The 24,617-nt window shown below is 38.7% G+C and overlaps 1 protein-coding gene across 2 annotated transcripts in view; it reads right to left on the reverse strand.

Annotated features, from left to right (window-relative positions):
• Positions 1-10,576: 10,576 nt before the first annotated feature.
• Positions 10,577-24,617, reverse strand: part of LOC101861137 (neurogenic locus notch homolog protein 3) — a 53,043-nt gene continuing 39,002 nt past the window's right edge. For both annotated transcript variants that reach the window (XM_035970900.1, XM_013085030.2), the window contains exons 21-24: positions 24,174-24,302; positions 17,474-17,511; positions 16,415-16,608; positions 10,577-11,603 (exon numbers count right to left, since the gene is read on the reverse strand). In XM_035970900.1, coding sequence (XP_035826793.1) covers positions 11,426-11,603; positions 16,415-16,608; positions 17,474-17,511; positions 24,174-24,302 — 539 coding nt within the window. In that variant the 3' untranslated portion in view covers positions 10,577-11,425. The remainder of the gene's footprint in view (positions 11,604-16,414; positions 16,609-17,473; positions 17,512-24,173; positions 24,303-24,617) is intronic.

Raw genomic sequence — 24,617 nt, forward strand, 5'->3', positions numbered from 1 at the left:
TAAATCAAATGAAAGCCTACAACATTCAGCTGCACAACATATATATATATATATATATATATATATATATATATATATATATATATACACTACAATTCACTGGTTCTATGTACATTCTGTAAGACAAAGATGGCTTTCAGGCAGAATGGGAAAGCCTTGAAGCAACCTATAGAGTGAAGAAATGGTTTCGATTCACACCCAGAGCAGAAAGAATGGGTGGGAACACAGCTTACGGGTTTCAAGCCTCACTGGCAGGCAGATTTGATAGGATCATAGTCAATGTTATGACCAGGGCCCTGGGTCCTCTCCAGTAGGCAAATTTCAGGCTGTCTGCCTGGGCTCCTCCCCAGTCTCATGGCCACGGAGTCGGTAAGCTGTCTCCCAAGTGCCTTTTTAAAGGCCATCAGGGTGACAGGTTTCGCTTCTTGTTGCGTCAGACAAAACAAAATGTAGGCATTTATTTATGTGACCTCTAATAGCCAGTAAAAGATTTTTTTTACCACCGTAAACCGGGGGGACTTTCCAACACTATTGGGCTTTACATCTAAATTTCGACCTGAAACTATCTCTTAGATTTTCAGAAATGTAACAAGCAACACTTTACATTTCAAACATTAACAGCTCTTGAAATGGCAAAATGTAAATTTATACCAGATTTATTGTGAATTTCACAATGATCTGAAAGTGGGGTGACTTTGCAACACCTATGAAAAAATGATAATACAATGACAAATACAATACAATCAACAAATTCAAAAGTCTCTGAACAAATTTCCTAACTTCATCTTCACTGTCAGTGTCACTGATTTCTTCATCACTGTCAGATTCACAAAAGGGAGGTCTGCTTGAGTCGGGTGTAGGAGTTGCTGAGGTTGCAGCAATCTCCTCTGCACAGATGGATTTGCTGTGCTTCACTGTAATCCTTTTCCTTGACATCCGTTGCTTCTTGGGCCCGTCAGGGACTATATTTGAACTGCTGTTGGTATTCGAGGACAGCATCTGATACCCATCCCTTCTGCTGGTCCGTTGTGGAAGGAAACTTTCTGAGGACCGCGGCCTCGTCAAGGGGTGTGTTGTCACATGCCTTGAAACCTGCCACAAGATTGTTGTTGATCCTTGTCCCAAGGCTAATGATGAGCTTGCCTAGAAGCCTCGCAAATACTGATTGTCCAGACAAGTTGCAGAGGGATTGCTAATTTTGTAGTCCTGATCTGACAAAATAATGGATTGAATTTTGATAAGTTTTAATGGTAATAAGTTTGCAGTATGAGCATGTTTTTTCCCGTAATTTTCTTGATATGCATACTTGACAATCATGAGGCAGTTGTGGCTCTGCTGCACATGAGCTGCACACCACTTTTCATCCAGTTCAGGCTTTTCCACTTGGGGGAGACTTAGTAGTAGTGGCACATATTCTGCCTCGACAGGCCAGCCTCCAATTGTTGCATTGGACCAGATCTGTAGTAGACAGATATTCAAAGATGAAAATCATTTGACAGGCATATTTCAATTAGAATCAATGTGAGTAGGTCAGCCTCCAATAGTTGATTGACCAGATCTGTAGGCAGATACCACACCAGCAAAGTCCCTGGACAGTGGCGCCCTCAGTCTTTCTACAGGATTGAAAGGGCTGTTTCCTGGGGCATGGCAAAGGGTGTTAAGAACATCCAGATTGTTTTCTTTAAATTTCCGAATGCTGTAGGCCAGGGTTTTAGGATAGCGGGGATTTTCATCAGGATCTCCATGCACTGACACCACATTATAGGTTGGGTGTCTCTGAAATAATACATCAAAGTCTGGGTGATGACTGGCTGCTTTGGAGCTGTCATGTTTGCCTGATCTTATCCTTATGAGAGTGGGCCCTGAGAAGGTTACAGCCCCATCGTCACTGATCTGGCAAAGGGCATTGGTACTTGGTATGAGTTTATGCGCTGGAGCCTTTACAAAGTCATGATCAGGAAGTTTGACCTGATACTCCACATGCATCATGAGAGGTGTTTGCTTTGTGGCTGCAGTCAGACCAATATGCACGTGGCATTTGTCATCCACAGATAAAAGGTAACAGACTCACTGTCATATAGTTTGAGGGGGGAGGGTCAGAGCACAGAAGGTTACATTTGAAAACAATTCATTAAAAATTTAATTTTCGAAGCTGCAGTCTTCAAATTTGCACACAAAGTAGTTAAAAGGCTGTGCTATACAGTGATATAATTTGTTTTGTTGCATCTTTGTGAAGCCAGTATAAAAAAAATTGTTTTAAAGTATATGTTTTTCTTTTTTTGTTGTTGCCATAAGGCACACTATTTACAAAATTCTACAAAAACTCAGCAACAGACTGCATCAAAATAGCATCATATCAATGCTAACAGGTTGCTTTCTAGTATGTGCCAGGGACATTTGAATCTATGCTTTACTTTAAAAAAAAAAAAATTTTAGGGAGGAATTTTGAGACAAAAAATCTGACCCTTCAGGTGGTGGCAAAAAAAATGGTTTTAGAGCTAACACTGTTTCCAAAGCACATACACAGCCCCATTCAAAGAAGAAACAGCATGCCGAATCTCATGCAAATCAGTTGATTAGTGAAAGAATGACAACGATGGTGTAGAATGGCCATTATTCCTTTTTTCATTCCCTCCAATCTACCTTACCTAGATCTAGATGGTTTTCTTATTGCACCCCCATAATGACCCTGTATTCTCTTGATTGCTTTTGCATTGAGCCACCCTGCACAGTATAATTCTTTCCGTTTTCTACATATTTTTCCCCTTGCACTGGGTCACTTTGTCCATTAGACAAAAATTGAAATGGTTGCGGCGAAGAATAGAGGCTGTTGCAGTACATCATGTTGGCAGAATTCAGGTACTGCTCTATCAGGTGGCTCACCACACTCTCAACAAACTTGTCCCCTCTCTCGTCGAAGTTGGCTTTGCCTGTGTAAATTATAAATTTGAGGCAAAAGCGGGTGCTATCGTCACAAAGACAAAACATTTAACATTTTCAAGCCTCGCTTCGTTGGCTTGTCAGGCATGTATTGCAGAAAATGGTAGTGACCTTTGAAACGGGCCATGAGCTCGTCAGTGCTGAGGCGCTGACCAAGATAATAAGCTGCATTACAGAGGCCCTCCGTCAATTTCAGGAGGGGTTGGAGCTTGAAGAGAGGCAAGTAACATAGCTGGCCCCTCTGTATTCTTTCCTCATTGCTGGGGAAGTGAAGGAAAGATTTGAAAGAATGTAACATTTTATGGCGAGAAAGTAGAAAGTAGCATCGCGTCACTGGACTTATTGTCGAAAAGCCCGAAACTGCTTCAGTGGTCCTCCATGGCTGGCTTTGCGTTGATCCTCATTGCCATCTATAGCTCGCACTTCAACTGCGTAGGTAGGTGTCCAATGAATGTTTCTTCCAAAAGTTGGTAGGTATCACTTGGGGAGGCGATTCTTTGTGTATTGGTTTATTTCATGAACGATGACAGTTTGGGGGAAAAACAACTCGGAAGTTGTCCAAAGGACTAAAACCTTCAGTGTCTACTACTAGGACTCGTCGCTGGAGCTTGTGGTCTTGGAAATCTCTTAGCCAAAAAGGCTGTGAGGGTTTGTCTTGAAATAAAAATCCCATTCATTGTCACCCATGCTCTTAACAGGAGGAATAAATACTAATGCACCCTGTTTTATGCACATTAATGTGAGATGTATGTGTTTTTTTCCCATGTTTTGGCAATGGCTCATGCAAGGAACACTGAAATTTTCCAATGAAAAAAAGGTCAGGGTCTATGCCCTTTATATAGGGCTTGTGCACTTCCCAGTTCAAGTAGATCAGCCCTGTAAAAAAGGCTGCCACACATCCAGGGTTAAATAGGTGGAAAATAAAAGAACTTCACACATTCATCACATACTGATGGTCTAAGAGTACTTTGGCATGTTGTAGTATGAAAAGTCAAATACATTTTGAGCTTGTCTCTGTTGTCACTTTGTCCATTGATGTTTGTTATTGACTTTCGTGTCTGTAGTGGGTGGTTGGCGGGTGCTCTGGTGGGGTTTGCTCCTTTTTCCTATCCAACGTCTGTCGTCTCTCTTCCTTCTTTTTTGTGTCTGTTACTCTCTTACAACATCTTCGTCACTTATATACCTTATTGTAATGCAAGTGCTGTTTAACTCTTATTAAAACTAAACACAAGACGAAGACCAAAAAGAATTAGGCATCATAATTTTTTTTCACGTATAACCTGAGACAAGAATCTGTTTATCTGTCCTTCATTAGTTTTATAAAGCAGACAGCTGAAATTGTCAAGCTTTTGGGTGGTTTGAGTGCCATTAGACTTTCATTTGACGTTGTGTGTTGGAAAGTATGAATGATGACTAAGTTGTGAACGATGACCGAGTTGTCATTGCTTTTGGTTTTTTTCTACTATTTAAGACTCTTGCTGAAATCAATTTGTGATTTTAATGTATTCCTGCTTGCAGAATAGGATGCTTAAGGTGCTCTTGCATCTCTTTGATGCCATTGTAGGTTTTCAGCTTATTGATAAAAGAGAGAAGTGACTACACAGAATCTGATTTGATACACAATTATTGTAAACAATGGTAGAAATGGACCAGCAGTTTGTACTTACTCTTCTCTTCATATCATATTTGGCCCCCCCCCCCCCCCCATCAAGGGTAGTTCTTTAGACTTCATTTTGTAAGTCTGGTGTATGTTTGCTAATACATCACACAGGAGACCCAAGTGGACTGCGTTTATGGGACACGAATGTTAAGTTTGTAAGCAACTTCTGGAAGTTAATGGTGTATGAAGTTTTATTGTATCTGTCATGTTATGCTTGATGATGGGAATGATTATGTGGACATGCATGAATGTTGACAATAATGCCTGTGTAATTTTTATCAAACATCAAAAAGTAGTAGCACTGAGATGTCAGAATTTGGGAGCTGGGCAACAGGTCAGATTTGAGCAGTTTTTCTTAATTTCAAAAGTTTTGAACTGATGTTGTTACTTTGGGACTAATTAATTTTTAAAAAACCCCAAAACCTAGGATAATTGTACTGGTATAGCCTACCTGTTTCATACACTTTTGAGTTGTGATATTTGTTTTGCCAGAACTAAAACAAAAGAATACTTGTTGTTTCTCCAAGTGCAGCACACATTGCCCTGGTATTTTTTTTTAGGCTTACCATTCTATTTCTATACCAGTATGAAATTTAAAAAAAACAACTGTCTGGTATATTCTTTTACTTTTATTAAGGAAGAATGAGGTGTGAAGCTGAAATTTCTAATGCTTTTTGTTTTTCTTGTGCTATTGATAAATTAAAATGAAAAAATGTACAAAGTTGTCAATTAAATTTGTGGCTTTTTATTCTATCGTATTCTTTGTTTGTAATGAATATGTCACTGATAAAGTGAAATTTTAAATGTTGGTAATTGTAGTCAAAGTGGTGTGACTTCCAGTCTGTGGGAGACACATTGAGAGAAACAAATTAACAACAAACGCCACAACATCAATCATGCCCAAATTTGGTCAACGAAAACCATCAGGCCCCTCCCGAAGAGACGAAGTCATTTTTTTCCTCGATTACACATCGGACACACTTCCCTGACCCACAAATACCTCCTTCATGGAGATGAGAAACCGTTCTGTGTCAGATGGGACTCAGATTTTACCATTAGACACATTTTGGAGAGACCTGAGGGAAATATTTTAAATGCTAAAAATTGCAAGATCTGTTCTCTGTCGTTGATCCCAGCAGAATTCTTGATTTTATAAGGTCATTGGCCTTTACGGTAAATTGTGAATAATGTTAAGATTTTAAATGTTATTTTAAACCAAGAAATTTTTTTACCACAAATTTTTAACATTTTAACATTTTTATAGAGAGATATTGACAAAAATCAAACCATGCAGTGAACTGTTGTGAATGCAACCAACCTGTTTCGCGGGCTCATATGGCCTTATCTGTCCCCGCAGAATTATGCAAATTTTGATGGCCAAATTATGCAAGAAAAATGCAAAATTATGCAAGTTACTGTAACGCCATTCGCGACATGTGTTGCTGTTTTTTTCAACAAGAATGTTCATGTTTTATGCACAGAAAACTTGAAAACAGAACATATCAGTATCAGTAATTTGTTGTGTATTTGGAAAGAAAACAATACACATCTGTCAGAAAAAAAAACTACCAAAAAATATATAATCTCTGTAACTTTCAGCTGTTGATCTATAGATCTAGAGGAGAGAAAAATGTAAAAAAAAAAAAAAGAAAAAAAAAAGACATCTGGACCTCTGACTGATGCTGGTACATCACTAAAACCAGGGACACCTGTCAAACATGAAACATCAGCAGATAAGAGAACAACTTTTAATGGGTTGAAAAATTGAACATGCTCAAACTCGAAGAACAAAATCCCTAACCCACAACCATTAAAAAAGATCTTCTGACAATGGAAATAACCAACTTATCACTTAATTGAGACTTATTACAATGATTACTTCCCTTTAGTCACATGGCGAGGCGTTAAAAAATGTTTCGTGAAAAATGAAAAAAAAAAACCCTGAAAAAACGCGGGGAATCCAAAATTATGTAAATGTTGCAGAATTATGCGAAAAAACGAGGCTGCGGGCATATTCCGACGGGGACAGCTTTATATGCAGTAGTTCAAGCGCCATAAAAAATTCGTACTAAACTAATGAAAGTGGTGAGACACAGTTTGTCTTCAGCTTTGAATAAAGAGCTAGTTTATAAGTTATTATTTCCTTAGGTAAAAGGTTTTTTTTGCACCATATTATGAGTGCACCAGAACCTTGACTTTACAAGTACATGTATTCATGTATACACCTCCCTTGATTCCAAATGTATTGATGATGTCTCTCCTTTGGAGCACATCTGGGGAGTCAACATCTGAAGAGAGGGAAGTAGTAGGCATACTAAGGTCCTCTAATCCTAACCACCTAGGCAAAGCTATGCACGGCGCACCATCAGCGGAATTTTTGTAGCAGGGGGTTCTCCGTCTAATGCCTTATCACATCGAGGTCTCGGGGGTCAGTTCCTGTCGCCTCTCTAGCTGGGCTGACTTAATTTTGCGTACTTTTCAACTTAAAGTTTTAGGTGTATCCTTATATTTATGGTAATTATTATTATTTAATGCATCCAAAGCACGCATTTCAGATCCCTACCAACAGGAGCGTGTTCCCTAGGAAAGCATCCTTTTACATCTCATCTTTCCATCGTTCAGACCCTCCAAAATAGCATAGATAGCTCGTTATGCGTTAATGACTTCCTGATATTCTGCCGTTCCAAAAATTCTAAACTAAGATCTATGGAAAGGCAGCTGCACAAACTTGAAAAGTGGACAAATGAAAACAGTTTCAAGTTTTCCCCGTCAAAGAAGGTTGCAGTACATTTCTGCCGATCAGGCAGACATGTGCTGCAGTGCTGCAGCCGGAAGTGACACTATTCACGGAAAGGGTTCCCGTCGAGGACCAGGCTCGTTTCCTTGGAATTATATTTGACAAGAAACTTATTTTCATTCTACAGATAAAAGACCTTCGTGCGTGGTGCTTAATTTTTAAAAATCTCATTCGGAGTGAAAACACCTCCACCTAAAGTGTTCCCTTGTCCGATCCAGGCTTGACCAAGGCTGTCAAGTCTATGAATCGGCAAAAGCCCACTTCCTAAAAATGTGAAACCCAGTACAAAACCAAGGATTCCATCTCGCCCTGGGGGCTTCCTGCACTTTTCCAGTGGAGAGCCTCGAGGTCGAGGCAAACATACCATAAGTTACGCTCAGTTGACTCAGACGCACACAACTCTCACTACAATACGCAATTAAACAGCTCAACACCAGAGAACCCAGCGCATGACTACATTTTCAGAACACACCCAGACACCACAAACACATAAACAAGGAAAAACTCATCAAGCCTTTCGGCGTCATTGTCATAGGTGTAGTCCTAAAACATAGGCCTTCACTTTTCCAAACAAGACATCGAACAATTCCTTTTCCCCGACCTCACCAAGGCAAAAGTAGACGTACAAGCTCGCCCCACACAACAAAGCAAGCAAAAACACCAAAACATTTTAAAGAATAATTCAAAACAGTTATTATAGAAAAATATCCGGTGCGGAGCTAATCTTCACAGATGGCTCCAAATCGGACTCTGTTGTAGGTGCTGCTGCCCTATCTTCAAACAGTACACACCAGAGGAGACTCCATTCCGAAGCCTCCATTTTCTCTGCTGAGGCCATGACATGGCACTGGACTCCGTGGAAAATTTCCCTAACAAATCTCTGTCTTGCATCACCTCACTTATAACTACACACTCTTACACATAAAAACTAAAAATAGTCAGGTTACAACAAAAAATACACGCTTTGACAGAAACCAAGAAAAGTATCCTGTTCGCATGGCTACCTAGCCATGTGGACAACCGCGGAAACGAGCAGGTGGATCTCCTGGCAAAGGAATCCTCGTCCTTTCTGTTCAGATCAACGACAACACAGTCACAAACGCTGTCTCACATACTGACATAAATAATTAAGTCAAAAACTACACCTCCAGTCTGTGGGAGACACAGTGGGAGAAACAAATTAACAACAAACTCCACAACATCATGCCCAAATTGGGTCCTTGAAAACTTTCGCGCCTCTCCAGAAAAGACGAAGTCATTTTTACTCGATTACGCACCGGACACACCTCCTTGACACATAAATACCCCCTTCAGAGAGAAGAGAAACCGTTCCGTGTAGGATGCGACACAGATTTCACCATTAGATAGGCCTACACTACATCTTAAAACAGTTTAACAGAATGTCCAGACTTCGGAGAGACCCGAGGGAAGTATTTTTAGATGCAAAAAAATGCTAAGATCTGTTCTCTGTCTTTGATCCCAACAGAATTCTCGATTTTATGAAGGCCATTGACCTTTACAATAAAAATTGTAGATAGCGTTATTTTAATGATTATTTAAATTTAAAGTGTTATTAATTTAAAACTGAGATTTTACTTCAATTTTTTTTTTTACATTTTAATCAAAAATTTGATCTAAACCAAGCCTGTAATCTTCACAGACGGAAAATCAGTATTCAAACTCCAAGCTTTAGAAAACACGAATTTCCAAAGCCCAGCCTGCCTATCTGTAGCTCAAACAATTAACACCTTCATGCAGACCTACGCTGTCGCCCTTACTTTGCAGTGGACACCTGGCCACAGCAACATCCCAGGAAACGACCGAGCAGACACCGTTGCCGAGAAGGGAGCATCACAAACACAATCTCAACACCCAGTATCACAACAGACAGCCAAGAACATCATCAAATTTAACACCATAGAACAGTGGCTGAATTGATGGGCATTGGGCTAAACTGGAAGAGCTGTTTTTTGCAGACATGACTGCTCCAAACTCAAAAGATGCACTAAACTCCCTGAGTAGAACAGAACAAGTCACTATCTTTCACCTGCCAAAACAACACATCCCATTGAATTACTACGTAAGTAAGATTCGCAAGGATACCCCACCTAGTACCTGACTGTCTACTGTGTGACTGCCAGGATGAAACAGTATCACACCATCTGTTACCCTGCCTTGCACTTAGCGACCTGTCTATCTGCACTTAGTGACCTGTATAGAACCTACCTACCTGCCTCTCTAGACATCGGAAATACTTTATACAGCGACAAAACACAGCTGATAAAAACTTGTAAATCCGTTGCCATATCGACAGGCCGAAGGGCTCGAACCCAGATGGCCGCTGGATCGGAAAAGTAAAGTAAAGTAAAGCATACCAAGCCCTGCTATGAATTGTAGTGAACGCAACCAACTAGTGTTCCACACGCTCATAACCTTATGCAGATGCGAGCGCCGTAAAACTCTTACTAAACTAAACTAATACAGTGGAGTCCACCTATATCGAGTCCTGAAATAACGAGAAGTCTGTTATAAAGACACTATTCCCCACTTTTTCCCTTCTTTTTCTTTGTAAATAAAATACTGCTATAGCGCAATCAGACAAACACGCAAGTCGGTTATAGCAGAATATTGCTGCCGCTGTGTACAGCGCATAGGCCGGTTATACATAATTACGATGTAAAACCTCGCCAGTTGAGAAACTTGTTGGTGATCTAGCGGAACTAAGAAATGGGAGAGCCCATGTGTGCCAACAATGAAGGCTGGAGCGAATGAGTGGGGAGGGTGTGGCATGCGCAGACAAGCAGAACGCATCGTGTGATAGGCCGGCCTAGTCTAGATTATCTAGGCCTAGGCCTACCAATCCCATGCCTCTCACTTCTCCGATGAGGGGATGGAGAGTCACAATGCTGTGATGGATGGAGCGAATGTGTGACATAGGCAGGGTGTGGTGTGTACCCAGACGGAACGCACCACAGGGTGTGGTGGAGTGGGGGACAACACAGCACGCGAGTTAGCCCAGAGCCCTTTCTTTCTGATCATCAACGCCCAGCTGTCAACATCGCTAGCGCTAGAAAAAAGAAACCTGATTCGATTTTTGATCAGGCAAGACCTAGAAGTCATGATCAATAAAATCATTATCAGGGGAGTAAACAAAAGGAAATAAACAGAACACCAAACTCATGGATCAGTCCTACTTTATTATTCACCTTGAATTTAATACTGAATCCCTTATAACGAGAATCCTGCTATAATGGATATTTCGCACCAGTCCTCTACCTCTCGTTATAACAGGATTCCACTGTATACACATATAACCCACTGTTTGACTGAGGTCAGATGCCTTTACAATTACATGTAGAAGAAAAATTAATCGTGTTGCTTTCTGCAAGCAAAGGTCAGTTGGCCTAGGGTCACAGTGTTTATCATGCAAGGCAAACGTTTCTGGTTTCTCCAAGAACAACAGGAAGGAACTTATGACTTTTCCCTCAGGTCTTTCTCACCATAGATATTTAGGGACTAGTAACCAACTAATAAGTATAATCAGAGAGGGTGGTATAATATTGCATTAAAAAAGTCCAGTAACAAGCCAGATTAGGTCAGAATAAAAACTCATCTCATTGGTATTGTTCATGAGAGCACATTGCACAGTCACTTTGTCTCTACTAAGCCTCTTGCTTCTGAATTTGGGAAATACTTGCAATGCTCACTTGTGATCAGACTGATGATGGTTGTATCCTTTAATAACTCAGATGGTAAACACAAGTGTCAATAACACCATGAAAACAACTCAAAACTGAAAAAATCAAGTCTCAAAGTTTTAATTCACTGAACCGGGGAAACTAACTACAAATGAACATTTCCTTCTTTTCTGTTGGATATTTTGAAAATGGAATGAAAAGTCTCTTAAGACTACAATTAGGTAAGTAACAAACATAGAGGCATTCAATTCAAAGAGAAGTCCAACGAATATTTAATCTGTTTAATCCTCGCTGTATGAGGATCAGTCAAAGACGTCATTATGAGACAACTCATTTTGGGTCTTTCACATGTAGCATGACATCTCCACAGTGGAAGCAGCTGAGAACTTTCCAGGGAGAACTTTCGCGCGGCTTGCCATCTTTTTCCATAGGAAGTGGACGCTGTTGACCATCTTTCTGGTCTTGAAAAAGGTAATCATGAGCTTGTCTAGCTTTTGCCCTTTTATTTCTGCAAGTAAGCGGGATATAATTTAACTTCAGTTTAGACATAGGAAACCTTTTGTAACATTGACATACATACATAAATAAATCATCTTGACAATGAAGCCAGAAGTGTAGAAAATTCAAACCCAAAACTTCATAGAGATTTACTACGTTGGACAAAAAGGGTTATCAGTAAAAGTAAAGTTGGGAACTCCCCCCTCCCCCGTCCCAATTTTTTAGTTGCTCGACCTAGTGGTCAAAATCCAGGGCTGCAGCTATGTTGTGTGTTATAATCATCATGGAATGTGAGGATGTGGGAGTTATTGTAGTTTACTATCAGCTTGTTTACTCAAGCCAAACCTGACTAGAGCGGTAAGCCTAGTTGGCCGTTGTATTACATATGTAAAAAAAAACAAGGGCTGTCCTGAAATTATGGTGAACATGGTCATAACTTGGAAATTTTATAATCTCTATGAAATTTCAGCACAAAATACTGATGCTATTTACCTATTTCTCAATATAACCCTCATGAAGATTGAAGTATTTTGCTAGAACTGCACAATGAAACACGGATGTTCATAATATATATATATATATATATATATATATATATAAAATATATATATATATATATATTATATATATATATATATATATATATATATATATATATATATATATATATATATATATATATATATATATATATATACATATATAATGGTCGCTTTTAAGGACAAGCAGGCTAACCCAGATTTCGGGGGTTTCCAAAATCTTGACGTACACCAAAAGTGGGCATTGCCCTACATATAGGAGAAGTTTGGTTTCATTGGTGTGTATATTTGTTTGGTTATAGAGAAAACTGTCCTTGTCTTTTAAAGAAACTAAACAAGTGACCTAAAACTTTACCTTCGATTTTCTCAAAACAGCATTTTTCGGGATAGCCCCCTTGTGCTTAAAAGCGGACATATACAGTCATACCTGTGTAAGACGGAATAGCAAGGCAGCAAGAAAGAAATTCTGTCTTAAACAAGGGAATTTAGAGGGAGATGAAAAAATTTAAGAAATCCTTTGCTTCCATCCTCAGCCCCACCCATTGGTGTATTATTACTAATAACCACAGCAAGCAAAGGTCAAAACTTCAGACTAACAGAAACAATTTAACAAATCCTTTGCTTCCATCCTCAGCCCCACCCATTGGTGTATTATTACTAATAACCACAGCAAGCAAAGGTCAAAACTTCAGACTAACAGAAACAATTTAACAAATCCTTTGCTTCCATCCTCAGCCCCACCCATTGGTGTATTATTACTAATAACCACAGCAAGCAAAGGTCAAAACTTCAGACTAACAGAAACAATTTAACAAATCCTTTGCTTCCATCCTCAGCCCCACCCATTGGTGTATTATTACTAATAACCACAGACAACCAATCCCACCTCTCCCGTGCTTGTAACAACGATTCGAGGAACTCTTTTCTCAGCTTTCATACCCACACCACTCTGACCATCTACACCGCAAGGGACTCACATGGATACGGTAACATCTATCCTCAAACTGCACCCCTACTCCCTTTCCTCGTCTGGCAGCATGGCCACCAACAGCATGGGAACCAAACTTGATAGTTCTGTTTCAAATCAGGGCTGAGTGGACAAAGCATTTTCCTTTTAGATAAAAATCGTCTGAAGGGGAGGAATTTCTCTTTCCGTTTTCGTGTTGGACATAGTTTCTGTTTCAAATAGGTAATTATAGAGAATTTATCAAAGGGGGAGCGGAGATATTCCATTCTGACAGGTTTCCGTCTTACACAGGTTTCAGTTGAGGCAGGTTCGACTGTGTATATATACAAATATTACACCCTCCCTCAAGAAACGTTCATCCTGGGTGGTTAGGGTGCTTTAATGTGGTTTTCTCCTTCTTTCCCATCAAACATCTCTAGTCCTATTCTCTCCTCCTTCTTTTTTGTGTTTGTTACACTCTTGTAACGCCTCTAATCTTCGGCACTTATATATGACTTATTGTGTTGCAAGTGCCGTAAAACTCTTACTTAAAATTTTAAAAAATCCTTCATCAAGAGATTGTAACCACTTTTCACATTTTCAATGAGATCTTTTTCCTCTCTGAAGCTTTGTCCTGACAGAAAACGTGGGGGATGTAGTAAAACCTCCTAATTGTATCTCCTTTGTCAGTTTTGCTTTATGCGGTGTGGCAATTTCATGCTGCACAATGATGCCCTCCCTCAGGCTGCCAGATCTTTTTCAAAGAAAGGCTTCTTTTAATTTGCTCGGTGTTTCACAATACCTAGTTGTATTAAAAGTTTGGCAAGGTTGTAGAATTTTCAAAAACAAAACACTCTTTGCATTCCAGAAGATGGTGGCAATGAATTTCCTTGAAGATTATTCAACCCTAAAACTTTTTGGGTGTCTATGATGAGAGTTGTTTCCAGGGCAGATAATCCATCTTCGTCTCCAGGAGTGTGTGACGCACTCATGTTTCGTCTTCTGTTATCAAAATGTCAAGAAAATCCCCACCTGGTTAAGTGACATCACCAACAGTCCCATATCATCCCCATCAGGTCCCATTTGGCAATCAGTGCCATCACTGTACAGTTCGAGAAATGCCTGAGACAAGCCTCCATGCGTTGCACTTTGTGATCTCCTTATCAGTTGTTTTGACACTCAGAGAGCCAAAACTTTACAGTATACAAGCACATCCTGCACTTTTCTATAAACATGTCTTTGGGAAAACACTCATTTTTAGTTGCCTGTTCTCATGAATCAAAGCGTCAACACTGGCAATGTTCTTTTCTGTCATCTCCTGGGGGTGCCAACAGCTGAGATCATCTTCAAGATTTGAACACCTTTGAACATGCTAGGCCTACTCTGTCAGTAAACCTGATCTTTGCTTGTTACATCTTTACCAAAATAATTTAAAAAAAAGAACACGTTCTGAATGAATTTCAGTTTGAGTTCCTTTCGCTGGCAAAACATTTTATATCACTTCTGATTACCTTTTCTTCTCCATAGCATCGCATTTGAAGACTGGTATCTATGTCTATTATAAGTATATACTGCATTCAACGCCATACTGACAAATCCGCTTCCAAGTCCACGCACGTTCGACATAATCTGGTCCCATCCTCTGGGTTTTGTGCAAGCTTCCTGTTAGATTCTCTCTCCTACCCTGCATAATTCAATTTGATCCTTTCAACATACATACAACAACAGGTTGCTCTTTTTGAAGACCTTTCGAAAGTCATCTGGGACAATGTCAGGTGACTCTTTCTGTTTTCTTTGGTACTCTCTATAAAGGCTTCTCAGACTTTGAAAGTGTTAGTCAAGATAGATTTTGCCTGTATTCTGTCTGTAGTAATGGGAAAGCAGTTTCATCAAGTTTGTCGAAGAATTCTTTATCGTATAACAAAATTGCTTGTCCTCTTCTGCTCTCTGGTATTTTGACAATCGTAGAGCTCCCATCTCCAAGTCATGTAAACTGTCTTTGCAACAGCCATGAATAACCATTGTGTGAGGAATCTTGTACACAAACTCATTGTTTTGCACACAAGTAGAATGTATGAGATTTGTTTAAAATTGAAGTGTAGAGCTGGAGAGTTGAAGTTGAAGGTTTGTTGAAGAGAGAATTTTCGGGGTAAATTTGTTTATGAGCTGCTTTCTTTTTTTTTTTTTTTGAGTGACAAATTAAGTATCGTCTTCCCGGCACTGATGAACTAATCAATGATTCAAGAATGGTACATGACAGACACTGCAAGGGGCGCATACTTAAAGTAAATTAAGAAACGCAAAAAGTCGTGATAAAAATATTTTCCAAAAGTTGTACCGAATGTGAAATAAGCGCCCCTTAGTGTCGATCATAGACTTTTAAAAAAATCATTCGTCAGTAGCTTTTGCCACAATTTACCGACTTGGTCTAGTCAGTATCAACATAATTATTATCCTCTGATGCCATCTTGCCCTTTCTCAACCACACTACTAAACCTAGTGATAGATTACGCAAACCGCCTTGACAAAATCTTCTGGCTATCGACAGGGTTCAATCTGAGTCGAAGTTAGCAAAGGCAACACTTTGTTTTGAAGTTACCTTTTGTCTGTTTTTGACAAAGGCCTCAGTCGTGTTGGTCGCGCCACCTACACGGCAGGTGAACTCCTGAACAAGCCGCTGAATTTGCGTGATTCAACCGCCTATTCGCCACCGGGCTGCGAAACTGGCACTTGGGCGGTTGAATCACGTGGAAATTGGGGACCGGTGTGATATGGCCGATTGAGTTACTGAAGGATTGAAAATAAAACACTTTGCAGTAATCTTTCAAACTCGGGATTTTTACATCTTTACATAAAGGGATCAAAAAGTGATTTTCAAACATTTTGTCACTTAGGCGGTCGAATCATGCGGCTAGCGATGTATATTTGTATAGAGGGCACTCTTATGACCTTATGCAGTTGCGAGCGCCGTAAAACCCTCTACTATTAAAAACATGTATATATATAGAGAGAGTTTCTCTTCCTTTCTTTCAGGATGTAGTATCCCACACATCTCTCGTTGGTCCACATAGGCAGTTTCAAAGCAGCCTTCCTTCCAAAGGATTAGAATAGAATGGGGTATAAAGCAAGAAAGAATTACGCAGGCATGAATCTATACACGCTAAATAACAGGGACTAGTGGGTAGAGGGAGGAAATATCCTCTTGAGAATTTTTTTCATTACACTACACAACATCAAAACCAGCTTAGCTAGAGTCCAACTCAAAATACCTGACTATAAGACCATCCACCTGATACCATTTAAATGTAACTGTAAGCGTCAGTCAAAAGATCTCACCTGTTTTTACACCTTGTGATAATCTGATAGAGAAGCACCCCCAGAAGCAGGGCAGAGGTTGAGGTTCCGGCACCAATTCCAGCACTCTTCCACAGTCTCTCACTGGGCACACGTGGTCTCACCACTGTCTTCACTTGACCCGTCACAAGATCTCTACAGGTGCAGCGCACTTTGCCCTCTCTGAAGGCTTTACGCTACAAGACACACAAAAATCAGCACAAAAATGCCTTTAGGATAAACTCTTCTACTACATATCTTTTTGAAGGTTGTGAGAATGGACAAATTTGATCTCATTGAGGGAATATACATGTACCTATCAGAGTTAAAGTCTTTAAGTCAACCCCCCCCCCAACCCAATCGGATCAAAATATGAGCATACTGAAAAAGAGTTAAGCCAGCTACCGGAGGCCGTATCGGTAGGACCTACTCCTATTTCTATTCAGTGCTTCAATTGTTCTAATCTGTGCCTTGTGTAGTGTAAAATTATGGTCGTTACAACTCCGACTTGCTGTAAACTACTATACCGGTACAACTCAACTTAATAAGGGGAGTGCAGTATTCTCAGAACAAAATCTCCTCGTAGAAAATTCAATTAACAATATCATGTACTGTAGTGCATAGGCAGACTTTAGTTGCAACTTAACAATAAAAAATCCTGCCGTACATATGTTGCAAGATGAGTAGCCTGCTGTGTTTCAAAATCAAACTCAGATGTTTGAAAACGTTCAGAAAAGCAAAAATTCTCTGAACATTTCTGAGGTGACCTGTTGTAGAAAGCAACGTTGTTGTGAGTAAAGCACAGGGGTGTAAGTCAACACAATTTATTGGCATAAGTCGTGATATATGCTTGTCACATCTACTTAAAATTCATGAACTAGAATTGTACTTTATTTTTAACTTTCAGTAAAAACATATTGACTCACAATTGAGCTGTTGAAATGACAAGTCAAGTTCATAGTTAAAATTTTTACTAGTGTCATGTGCTTGAAGTATGTTCATACCTGTCAAAATAATTATATATGAAGTTGAAAAATCGCTGGAGACTGAATTGGTACTTACCCAAAGGTCTCTGTCATAGCACTGTCCAAGTCGAGACACTAAAAGACAAAAATCCCAATAATATGAGTCTTAATACATTATGTTTACTCAATACAGTTGAACCTACTGTTATGATCACCTGTCAAAGACAGCTTGTACAAACGACAACTTCCCACTTATCCTTGCAAGCTTTCTATTAATTATCATGACACTGCCCAAGAGGATCACATGTCTAAGATGACCATTTTTCTCTTCGACAATGGTAGATTATTTTGGACAGGTTCAACAATACTTTCATTTTGATCAAGTGCTTGTTGAGTCTGTAACTCCAAAATATTGTTTTCCTAATTTTGACTATACACATTTAAGTCCTAAAATGAATTGATATGCTGCTATACATGAGTTGACATTGTGAAATACAAGATCTGATACGTTAGGTCCATAAGAGACATATTTAGCATAGATAGGTCCACAAGCTTTTGTAACAACTTTCATAAAAAAATGTGTGGGATCGTGGTGAAATAAGGCGCTTGTCAAAATAATGAAATCAGAGAAACTGACGTTTTCCCGCCCGTTGAGTAATTCTTAATGAATTTTCATTTTTTTGTGTTCAACACCTTTCAAGTCCATTTAAAAACACATTTCTGAGTGAGATTTTACTGAAAAACCTGGACAAAAAACCTAACCATCAATGATTTATTTATAGAGGCACCAGCCATGAATATATAAAAAACCTAACAAAATGTAAAGTTGCAGTTTCCTAGGACACTCAAGCTTTGTTGACTATTTTGTTAGTAATTTTACATGGGACACTAGGTGACCCCAACCTCCTTCACCGCAGCTATCTCGACTTGTTTTAAAAATTGATTGGTATTTTTTTTCTTCACCAAAAGCAAGGCAACTGAATAGACTTTACCAATAACTCCGTATTTCCAAAAATTGACCACCGCCTGATTCCACCGCGTCCAGACACAAATGATAATCATCTGGAACACACCATTCCGACAATATGTCTTTGGTCTGTAGTGCAAGTCTTGGAACTTTCGTCTAATAAATAAATAAGGTTATATAAATATTTTTGAAAGTGAAACTTAACCCTCACCCCTCCAAATCCATCCAAAAAGAAGACCAAAAATTCAAACGTTGTCCCCATAGAACAGATAAAACTCAACAGTAAAAAGACACAAGCATGTGCAGAATGGAATAAGTGTAATGCAAAAAAGCCAAGCAAAAACGATAGGCACTTGAAGACTGTAGAACGTATTATATTTAGAACTTTTTCTCAGATCTAACTGCAGCGTTCAGCAATAAGACTGAGATAGTAAAAGGTCCAAAAAATAATACACACACAAATAGCACATAGAAATAGGAAATTGAAGCTTAAAAGTAGATTTTGCTATTTATGGAGAACAGAACAAGCAAACTGAAAGCCTCACCAATAAGCTTCTCAAAGTCAAACACATTCAGCTTTAATTATATGCTTCATAGGTAGCCAAATTAATAAGCCAAAATAAGAAAATATGAAAGTAAAATCTCCTTACCAACAACTTACAACATGTGAATCTGAAATTAATAAACAGAACACTCCAAAGTATAAATATGTCCAAATAAGACACTTACAACATCTTGTCAATAAAGATGCATGTATAAATACATAGGCCCTATTTGTATGTTCAAGCTTCCATGTTTTTGGCTTTTTTTTAAAGCAGTTTTTTAAACCGCAGAGCAAAGTGTGTAATGCAAATACAATGTTATTGTTCTTGTCAGTTACTTAACAAGATACTTGGCTCTGAGCAAAGAACATTAACCAACACTGAGTACTGGGGATTCTTTTGCTTTGCATCTTGCCTTTAATAAAGTCTTCTTCCATGTTTCACTAACCTTTCCCTTCCTCTAACATTTCATTGAAAAGAAAATATTATGTTTTGATGTGCGTGAATTATTTAGTTTTGATGCTGTCTAAAGGGAGCACGAGATGCTTTTGAATGGAAAGCTGTAAATTTAAGAGACAAATTACTTTGGTTCTTTGCACAGAGGCACAGTAATAAAAAGTAGCATTCAAACTTTACGAGTCGGATTAAAACAAGACCTTTTTAAACATTCAAAAATGGAAATGGCCATTAGCACTAGTACACACAGCTAACTTTGCCCCTTTGGCTCTATCTTGGATTATCCTCAAACTCTGGAAATGTTCTTAATAATAGATGGCTTCACTGAAATATTTACGGTTGAAATTATATATAATGCATGGTAAAAGACTCCAACGTTCAATTTCACGTTAATACCACATAAGTAGACCTACTGAAAGATCTGAATGATTTACTTACATTAAACTACCAAAAAACCCATCCAAACAAGCCTACCGTTTGCAATTCCAGTGCTAGAGTCAACTGTGATGGTTAATCCACTGACTGTGTGGCTTGTAGAGGGAAAACTTTTTGACGTGCTAGTGAATGAATTTGTAGAGGACAACATTGTTGTAGTAAGTGCGGAGTTTGCTGTTGGAGTGGGTTCATCTGTTGTAGACGGCAAAGCTGTTGTTGTGGGCACATCTGTTGTTGTCGGTAAAGTTGCTGTAGTGGGCACATCTGTCGTTGTAGCTGGTACAGTTGTTGTTGTGGACACATCTATTGTAGTGGGCACATCTGTTGTTGTTGTTGACGTTGTTGTAGAGGGCACATCTGTTGTAGCGGGTAAATCTGTTGTTGTGGGAAAAGTTGTCGTGGTGGGTAAAACTGCTGTTGTAGAGAGTTGTTCTGTTGTAGTGGGCACATCTGTTGTTGTGGTTAACGTTGTTGTAGTGGGCAAATCTGTTGTTGTGGTTAACGTTGTTGTAGTGGGCACATCTGTTGTAGTGGGCAAAGTTATTGTTGTGGGCACATTGGTTGTTGTAGCGGGTAAAGTTGTTGTAGTGGATAAATCTCTTGTATTGGGCACATCTGTTGTCGTGGGTAAATCTGTTGTAGTGGGCACATCGGTTGTAGTGGGCACATCTGTTGTAGTGGGTAAAGTTGTTGTATTGGGTAAAGTTGTTGTCGTGGGCACATCTGTTGTAGTTGGTAAAGTTGTTGTTGTGGGCACTTCTGTTGTAGTGGGCAAAGTTGATGTAGTGAGTAAAGTTGTTGTCGTGGGCACATCTGTTGTAGTTGGTAAAGTTGTTGTTGTGGGCACTTCTGTTGTAGTTGGTAAAGTTGTTGTAGTTGGTAAAGTAGTTGTAGTGGGCACATCTGTTGTAGTGGGCACATCTGTTGTAGTGGGTAAAGTTGTTGTCGTGGGCACATCTGTTGTAGTGGGTAAAGTTGTTGTCGTGAGCACATCTGTTGTAGTTGGTAAAGTTGTTGTAGTTGGTAAAGTTGTTGTAGTGGGTAAAGTTGTTGATGTGGGCACATCTGTTGTGGTGGGCACATTTGTTGTAGTTGGTAAAGTTGTTGTAGTGAGCACATCTGTTGTAGTGGGTAAAGTTGTTGTAGTGGGTAAAGTTGTTGTGGTGGGCAAATCTGTTGTAGTTGGTAAAGTTGTAGTGGGCACTTCTGTTGTAGTGGGTAAAGTTGTTGTAGTGGGTACATCTGTTGTAGTGGGCATATCTGTTGTAGTTGGTAAAGTTGTTGTAGTGGGCACTTCTGTTGTAGTGGGTAAAGTTGTTGTAGTGGGCACTTCTGTTGTAGTGGACAAAGTTGTTGTAGTGGGTACATCTGTTGTAGTGGGCATATCTGTTGTAGTTGGTAAAGTTGTTGTAGTGGGCACTTCTGTTGTAGTGGGAACATCTGTTGTAGTGGGTAAAGTTGTTGTAGTGGGTACATCTGTTGTAGTGGGTAACATTGTTGTGGTTTGTACATCTGTTGTAGTGGGTACATCTGTTGTAGTGGGTAAAGTTGTTGTAGTGGGCACATTTGTGGTAGTGGGTAAAGTCGTTGTAGTGGGTAAAGTTGTTGATGTGGGCACATCTGTTGTGGTGGGCACATCTGTTGTAGTTGGTAAAGTTGTTGTAGTGAGCACATCTGTTGTAGTTGGTAAAGTTGTTGTAGTTAGTAAAGTTGTTGTAGTGGGTAAAGTTGTTGTAGTGGGCACATCTGTGGTAGTGGGTAAATTTGTTGTAGTGGGCACATTTGTGGTAGTGGGTAATGTTGTTGTAGTGGGCACATCTGTGGTAGTGGGTAAATTTGTTGTAGTGGGCACATTTGTGGTAGTGGGTAAAGTTGTTGTAGTGGGCACATCTGTGGTAGTGGGTAAATTTGTTGTAGTGGGCACATTTGTGGTAGTGGGTAAATTTGTTGTAGTGGGTAAAGTAGTTGGTAAAGTTGTTGTAGTGGGCACATTTGTTGAAGTGGGCAAAGTTGTTGTAGTGGGCACATCTGTTGTAGTGGGTAAAGTTGTTGTAGTGGGCACATCTGTTGTAGTGGGTAAAGTTGTTGTAGTGGGCACATCTGTTGTAGTGGGTAACATTGTTGTGGTTTGTACATCTGTTGTAGTGGGTAAAGTTGTTGTAGTGGGCACATTTGTTGTAGTAAATAAAGTTGTTGTAGTAAATAAAGTTGTTGTAGTGGCTAAAGTTGTTGTAGTGGGTACATCTGTTGTAGTGGGCACATCTGTTGTAGTGAGCAAAGCTGTTGTAGGCACACCTGTTGTAGTGGGTGAAGTTGTTGTAGTTGTGTGTATAGCTGTTGTGGTTGAAACAGCTGCAGTTGTAGTTGGTACGGCTGTTGTTGTGGACAAAGCTGTTGCTGTGGGAACAGCAGTTGTAGAAGTTGGCAAAGCTTATAATGTCAAATTTAAAACAGAGACACAGGAATTTTCAGAAGTACAATATGTTATAGGGGTCCAACCTGTAGGCCTACTGCTAATACTACTAATGGATGTTATTGTTGTTTCTTGAAAGAATTTGATATTATGTCTGATATTATTTGAGAATATACGATTATAGACATTATGTCATTGAGTCAGACTTGAATATTTAAAAAAAAGAAGAAAAAAAAACCACCCAGGTTAAAATTTTTTTTTGAAATTTTGAGTTGCAAACTATTTTATTATCTCTTTGACTTCGTTTCATAAGGACTCTTAAAAGTAAGTCAATAATCATGATAATAGGAGCAGTCATGTTTTCACAAGTTACAAAACGCTGATAACTATAAACCCACCAAAGGAAAAAAAATGGGACAAAACTTCCTCTGTTATAACCCCATCGAACCAATTTTTACAGAATATAAAGCTGCAAAGTGATTAGAATATTGTTTTTACTAGAAAACGATCTGACAACAGATCTGAGAAACAGTAGGTTATAAGTACAAATTTGACACAGAACTGTGAACAGTCCAGATGCAATGCCTCTACACCCAAACATTTGAGATTAGATGTTTTACCCTTTCTGGAAAAAATATCAGTTTTTGATCATCAAGAAAAAGTTATACAAAGGTAGCACTTTATAAAGAGATCCAAAATCTGACCACTGCGTTGAGAAATATGTTTTCTCTTGCCTTTGTAAGTGATAATTGCCCATGCTCAGATTGTCAAACTAACACTAGTAACAGCACAAACTTTCCATAGTTAAGCAATCAATTGTATTGCTTTTGGTAAATATGACACTTCTCAGAAGTCTAAGAAAAAAGGTCACCGCATTCAACTCCAAGCAAATTTAGAGAGCATTTATCCATAATTGGTACCTTACTCCAAAGGCTTGAGGGAGTAAGCATCGGTGTAATAGATAAAAATGAGCATCTGGAGCTTTTTTCTTTTTCAGAAAATGTAGCAATTATAACAAAACGTATTCTTAATTAGACTTAATAACAACAGAAACCTTTGACTGATCCCATACAAAGAATAATAATCACATTAACATATTTGACATTTTCGGATCTTGGTCAAAAGTTTTCTCTGTTTTATATATATAGTTCTAAAACTTTTATTTTGAATCATTTTATAATTTGTACAACCTGTTTTCCTGAGTTGATATACTTGTTGTATAGATCTAGGTAAGGTTTCATGAACGGGTCTATCACAAATAGAGTTTTACGCACATTTTACACCGCACTGGTATTTACTATTTATATATTTTTTCTTAAATGTTGACAGCCTACAGCAATGAATTTAAAAAAAAATCAGCAACATGCTTTAAATTGTGCTGAACACACTTTCACAAGGAAAGACTATTTCTATATTTTCAAATCTGTTTAAAAAAAACGTGTACACACATGATAAATAATCTGAGAACTTTTCTTACAATAAAACTTTAGTAATGAATTTGATAGTGAATTTATAATTGGGCAGAGCAGCTTCACATAGCTAGCTGAGAAAACAAACTTATGGAAATCATTTTATTTTTTCTAAATGATTATTAATACTATCAACATTATCATTATAATATAAATTAGATTTTCCTAGTTGTTATTGTAGTTGGCAATGTTGTTGTAGTGGGTAACACTGATGTAGTGGGCAAAGCTGTTGTAGGTAAAGCTGTTGCAGCAAACATAATATATCTCAGTAACAGTGAGAATGTCTTCTGTTGTAGAGGGCACTTTTCCTGAAACGATTATAAACAAATTAACTTTCAGAAAAACTCAACAAAATAAAATCCTGAAGATTATTATGGTCTGGGGTTTTTCTTGTTTACTCATAAAAACAAAATGCATAGCTCAAGCAAGAAAAGAAAAAAAAATAAGCAAGCAAGATAATGTCAAAAGCTTAAGCAAAAGTTAACAGTATAAGAGGTGGATAGCTGTTGTTATACCTGGCTCACACGTAGGGGGATTATAGCCAGGCTGGCACACACATTTCGTGGCATTATTCTGTGGTTGGGCCAAACAAGAACCGTAGAGGCCGCAGTCAAGTGCTGAAACAGCTGCACATAGAGCTGGGCCTGAAATCAGAATGGCACATAGTATATATATATATATAAATATATATTTATTTAGAGTTTAAGAGAGTCCAACGACGCATTCATTCTTAGGGACACTCAATTGTCACATTGAGTTTTTTCCCCTTTACAGCTTTTACAGTACGTAATGAAATGAAGAGGGCAGATTCCAGTTCATAATACAGAGACCAAGTGCAATTTGCTTAAACTCCTTGGTAACATAATATATATATATATATATATATATATATATATATATATATATATATATATATATATATATATATATATATATATAAAACTCCTCTCATGATCATT

The sequence above is a fragment of the Aplysia californica genome, unplaced genomic scaffold (genome assembly GCF_000002075.1).
Source record: "Aplysia californica isolate F4 #8 unplaced genomic scaffold, AplCal3.0 scaffold00336, whole genome shotgun sequence".
NCBI classification, from domain to species: domain Eukaryota; kingdom Metazoa; phylum Mollusca; class Gastropoda; order Aplysiida; family Aplysiidae; genus Aplysia; species Aplysia californica.